Source organism: Salvia splendens, chromosome 15 (assembly GCF_004379255.2).
Source record: "Salvia splendens isolate huo1 chromosome 15, SspV2, whole genome shotgun sequence".
NCBI classification, from domain to species: domain Eukaryota; kingdom Viridiplantae; phylum Streptophyta; class Magnoliopsida; order Lamiales; family Lamiaceae; genus Salvia; species Salvia splendens.
The window spans coordinates 14791604-14797165 of record NC_056046.1 but is presented as its reverse complement, the minus strand read 5'-3'; the positions used below and the strand labels follow the sequence as shown (position 1 = coordinate 14797165).

Genomic DNA, 5562 nt, shown 5'->3' with positions numbered 1-5562 from the left:
TACTCAAAAGGGTATTTTCGTATCAAAAAATGGCAAAATGGCCAAATTTGAGATAAACCCTTAGTCCATGAATGTCTGACAATATTTTTAAAGTCCAGTAGCTATGGACGAGATAAATCCATAGTCCATGGACCATTTTTGTAGTTCATTCATAATAAAATGTGACTAGAATGAATTAGTAGAATCTAAAATCTACTTACCATTTATAGTAAACGTAAATTATGACCCCTAATGACGGATAGACTAAAATGGTAAACCGAGATTCCTAATAGCAGACAAAGGGAGTACTTTTTTATTATCCCTCTTAATTTACCAATTGCACATTAAAACAAGTTGCCTTTTTTTTCAGAAAGGAGGAAGTATAACGGTTGTGCTATATGATAAGGGATACTTATGGTACAAAACCCTTGAAGTTTAAATTGAGGTAAAAGTCAAAAAACCATTGAGGTTTAAATCCTTTTAAAGTCATTATTAATTTGGGTCGATGTTTGCTTGACAAAGCACACATGAACTCATTAAAATCGCAGAATTTGAAGTATTACAACAAAATATACGTAGTTAACAAAGTGTAGCATCTACCAAACCGCGAAATCGAGTCAAACAAATGAAAAGTTCAGATCATTTGTTGATGGAGATCGGCAGCCTGCTGAGCCAGTTCAACAACCATAGCCTCATCGAAGAATTTGTTAATGCTCACATCTTCCGACATTCCCTGTCAAATCCATACAAATATTTAAGGAATAAAATTACTTCAGGAATATATTCACACTCAAATCAACACATTTAACCCTGTGAATTTCAAGCCGTAATTAAGTCGAAAATGAAGGGAGATGCTGTACCTTGCGGCGCCTCGTCTTCACCATAAATTCACGAGCTAAATGTTGAATTGGGGCTGGCTCCAACGGACGTAAAACTATACTTTTATCCAAAGGATCTCCGGGGACGATAGCCCAGTGATCAAATATGGATACGCAAAATGCCTGCCCTTGAGTATGATACCTCAAGTCTGTCTCAAATCCAAACGACTCTATCACTGGTAAAAATGCCTACAAATTTTAATAATGGAAGTTATGGTAAAAAGAATAATGAACATCACTAAGACACCTGGCTACTTGAAATAAGCGCCTCAAACCTTAACAATGTAGGCTGGGGTCCCTGCCTGTGGAACGTCGGCAGTGACGTGACCACGCCTACGCGATAAAACTGTGTATATTGCAGAAACACAGTCTATTGGAGTTTGTATCTGAAAATAATACCCATTAGGATACAGTGATGAAGAGAGAAAAAAAAAAGAGTTGCAACAGGCAAGAAATTAGTGGTCCGGAAGCAGTAGGTTTTTGCTTACTATTAACCAATCCCTAAAACCAAGCACTCAGAATACATATTATTTCTGTGTATGTCAGTGGGTGTAATGGCATATACATAACCAACCAAACAATGCTAATCTTGGTTTGACTTAGGGTTTCCGTAACACAGCAAAGGGTAAGAGAAAAATATTACCTCCACATAATACACTGGTTCCATGAGCCTAGGTGTAGCCATAAGGAAAGCCGAATAAGCCACGCGTCGAGAAGTTGGAATGATCTGGCCGGATTGACGGTTCAGTGGCTCAGGAGCAACCTTGGCATCCACTATTTTAAATTTAACATTTCTGATTGGCTCGTCGCATAGAGGGCCTTCTCGAGCTCCCCACTGAAACCTGTCCGGCATACATTAGTGCAACAAGAACACATAAATTACAAAAGAAAAGCCACCAGAAAAACTTACCCTTGCACAATAGAATCTTTAACTGCACTGAGCAAACTCTTGTCAACTTCACTAGACAGTGTATCATCCAACAAAATATTAGGACCCTGTTAACGTAAATATGTCATGATTTTAAGTAAGAACAAAAATTTCAAAGGAACAGCTAGATCAAGGAATTAAAGGAACATAATGAAGTCTGAAATGGTGCTATTGTGGAGCACATATGGTTGGCTAAACACATTGGACGGACGCATTACTTACCTGCTTCTCAGGACCAAATGCCCAAATAGACCGCGCAGCTAGCAAATCCCAGTCATACTTTGTCTGGAAGAAGTCGCCAAGCTTTTTCCTTGGCCAGTCAATGCTTACAATGCCATTTTCAATGTCCTCTGCAAGTCCTCTCTCCAGTGGCTCAGCAATCTAGAATTTCAAATAATGACCAGAGATATAAATAAGTAAAATTTTAGATAGTGAGTTTCTAAATTAAAATAAATGCTTACCATTGTAATTTTATTTTTTTTGTTTGGAGTTTCAGCAAAGCATTTCATTGAAGAGGATTCCACAACTGTTTCACAAAATGAGACGACAGGATCTGCCACCTTTTGACACAGCCAAAGCAAGTTAGAAAGCTTGAAACCCTCAAACATAACATAATCTGTAAAAGTGGGACGATGAAAGAGATACAAACCTTTACTTCCACTTCTGAATAAAGCTCCCTGAGGTCCTTCATTATGGAATCCAAGTACAACTCTCCAGTACCCAAAATTGTATGCTCCCCAGATTCTTCAACCTTTGTGATAGCTAATGGGTAGCTTTTGCTGATCTTCCTAAGACCCTCCACCATTTTTGGCAGCTCACTGGGATTCAATGGCTCGGTAGCAGTTTTCACCACAGGAAGAGTGTTGAACTGAAGGGGTCTAAATATATACACATCTTCATTATATTCCAAGTTGCAAAGTGTGGCAGTCTTCATAATGGAAGCATCCACACCTTCAATTAAAACCCAAGAACCAGGAGGGGCTCTGCTAATAGCAATCCTATAACGAGCTTGGTAGACCCATAATTTGGTCGCTTCTTTCACTGTCATGTCTTCTTCATCATCGGGAGAATACCCTTCTCCCAGTACACGTACCGTCTGGCCAGCCATAATTTCTCCACTGTAGACCCTGCCGAAGGCATCAAAGACGCTGCAATCTGATTTAGGGTACAGTTTGGTAATATTAACCATTAGAGGACCTGATGCATCACAGTTCTCCATGGCCTCATAAATTGGGGAGTCCTTAGGACCAGTATAGATGTGCTCAACCTTCCGCGGTGCAGCATCTTTTGCAGATGGGATGTGTTGAACCAGCATGTCTGTAAACCCTGTGGCACTACCAAAAACAGAGCTACACGCCAATCTTAACAGTGGCCTAACATTCAAGCGATAAGCTGCATTACTCAAAGTCACTCCGAGTTCAGAGAGTGTAGCCTCTACACTCTTTTTATGTTCTCCAATCACTTGACTATATAATTTATAAAGAGGTTCAAGCACAAACTGAACAAAGGACCGTTCTGCTCCACTTACAGGAGGTTTCTTCTTAAAACTTCTGGTATCAGGTTCGTAGTAATAATCACCCCAAAGGCGAGAGGCAAATTTGTTAGCATCAAATGGAACACCATGGAGTTTAACATATAGCTTAGCAAATGATTGCAAGGTAAACGACCATCCAGCACTGGAACTTGCGAAACAAACATTTCCAAGGGCAGGGTCAATAACTTGAACATTTCCAGCAGTTGAAGATGCAGCCATAATGTGGTTGTTGATGACTTCAATTGTGTGCCTTAGTTTGTGGTACGCGTCCTTTGGAGGCAACTTGAGCTCAGTTATTAATCTGTCCACCTGAGAATACATAAATCAGACATGTCAAAGAAAAAACCTTCCAGCCAGCATTAAGTGAAATAATCAGAGAGAGTACCAACATTACAAAACTTCACCACTGGGTTTGAGATATCACCTTGTTTATCACAACTACAATGGGGATGCGGTCTTGGATTGCGTGGCGTATTGCCCTTTCTGTGTTTACCTATTAACAAATGGGAAACTAAATACACATAGATAGAGGTGGAATCCAAAGTTTGAAAACACACACACCTACAATAAATAAGATAAGCTTACCAGAACTCCTTCTCCAGCATCAACAATTAACACCGCACCATCAGCAAGTCTCAGAGCAGCTGTCATCTCATCAGAAAAGTTAACATGACCAGGAGTATCCATAACATTGCAAAGATATGATTTCGAATTGCTATCCTCTAGAACAAGTGACATTGGCACCGCCTTGATGGATATCCTCCTCTCCTGCTCATCAATTCTAGTATCAGTATATCGCATATGTTTCTCGCTGTTCTGATCAAAGGTTGATATGTGATGTGTCTGCTCGACCAACATGTCCATGAAAGTCGTCTTCCCACAGTGCAGGTGGCCTACTAAAGCAACATTCCTCACCAGCATAGGGTTTGACATGAGACCCAAAAGGAACTGTGTTGATACATAGGTAGTTGAATCCTTAACCCCCAACTCAAACTTGAGATTTCGCACAGGCTTAATAATAGGCTGTTCAAGTGGCTGCTCATCTTCATCCATAACTAAAGTTTCGACTTCTTCGCCATAGACCTCCTCAGCAGTTGGGTAGTATTTTTTGTCCTCGGCTAGGACAATTTGGCCATCCATATCAACATCCTCAGTCGTTGTTAGCCACCCATTTGGTTTTCCAGGGCCATGTTCATCATCAGACATAGCCTCCTCATCCTCGGTCCGGTCAGGCAGTTCCTCCTCTTCCTCCTCCCTATCACTCTCCTGATCGGAATCGATTTCAGGTCCAATATAGTTGCCAAACTCATCGTAAAGATTATCATCCATAGCTCTATAAGACTGCAAAATGCAATCCTAATAATCAGCCAAATGTAGCAAGCTTGCAGCTCAGTAGATAAAATTGGAAAGCAGTTCATAACTATTTTTCATACGCAAGCAGAAAATGAACAACTCAACCCCCAATAATATCTATCTTTGAAGTTTTTAGAAACCTAGGCTATCTCACACAAAATCTATACATCTATATCTATTACATACACAAAAACTGAATAGTTGAAAGAAAATGCAACTATGCGACTTTCCGGCCAAGAGCAATACTATCATATTTTCCACCCCAAAGTTCCTATGTAAACTCCTCTCGGTAATTTACTGACATTTTAAAAAAGTTTACTGAGAACTCTATTACGCCGAATTGCGAACAGCAAAAACGAGCATTTGCAATTCTAAGATCAATTCGAAGTTAAGACACTAGCCTTTGGATCCAAAATTTAGCTTAGTTGTCTATAAATAACAAATTAGGGTTTAGGGTTTAGAGAGAGAGAAGGGAAAACCTCGACGAAGACGCGCAGGACGGGCGGGAGGCGAGAGGCTGCCTCGAAATGAGGACGGAGAGATGCGAGAGGTGGCGTTTGGCGAGGAGAATCGGTCGGGAGGAATTGAGATTCGCCGGAAATGAAAGAAGAAGAAGAAGAAGAAGCGGGAGGAATTTGAGCGAGGGTTGGATGAGGTGGGTTGGGCCTTTGCTGAATGTAGAAAATTAGCCCATTTTAAAATTGGGTCTCTAATAATTACTGACATTTGATCATCTAAAATCCACAAGTAATTAACTTAGCTTTGCTCTTCATTAGTCTATATATTTCTTTCTGTCATATTGTATAGCTTTGTAGTGTATCACAATTTAGTTGAGTAATCTTCAATAATAAAAAACAAAATATCTAATCAATCTTACTTTATTCTCTCTT

At 39.9% G+C, this 5562-nt stretch overlaps 1 protein-coding gene across 1 annotated transcript; it reads right to left on the bottom strand.

The window, feature by feature from the left end:
* Positions 1–442: 442 nt before the first annotated feature.
* LOC121768724 (110 kDa U5 small nuclear ribonucleoprotein component CLO-like) lies at positions 443–5332 on the bottom strand. The gene is made up of 11 exons (XM_042165264.1): positions 5152–5332; positions 3905–4660; positions 3744–3812; positions 2435–3628; positions 2247–2345; positions 2008–2166; positions 1768–1853; positions 1501–1699; positions 1133–1243; positions 840–1046; positions 443–712 (listed from the first exon to the last, which is right to left on the bottom strand). The coding sequence occupies exons 2-11, from the start codon at positions 4646–4648 to the stop codon at positions 614–616; spliced, it is 2967 nt and encodes a 988-aa protein (XP_042021198.1). The 5' UTR covers positions 4649–4660; positions 5152–5332; the 3' UTR covers positions 443–613.
* Positions 5333–5562: the final 230 nt, after the last annotated feature.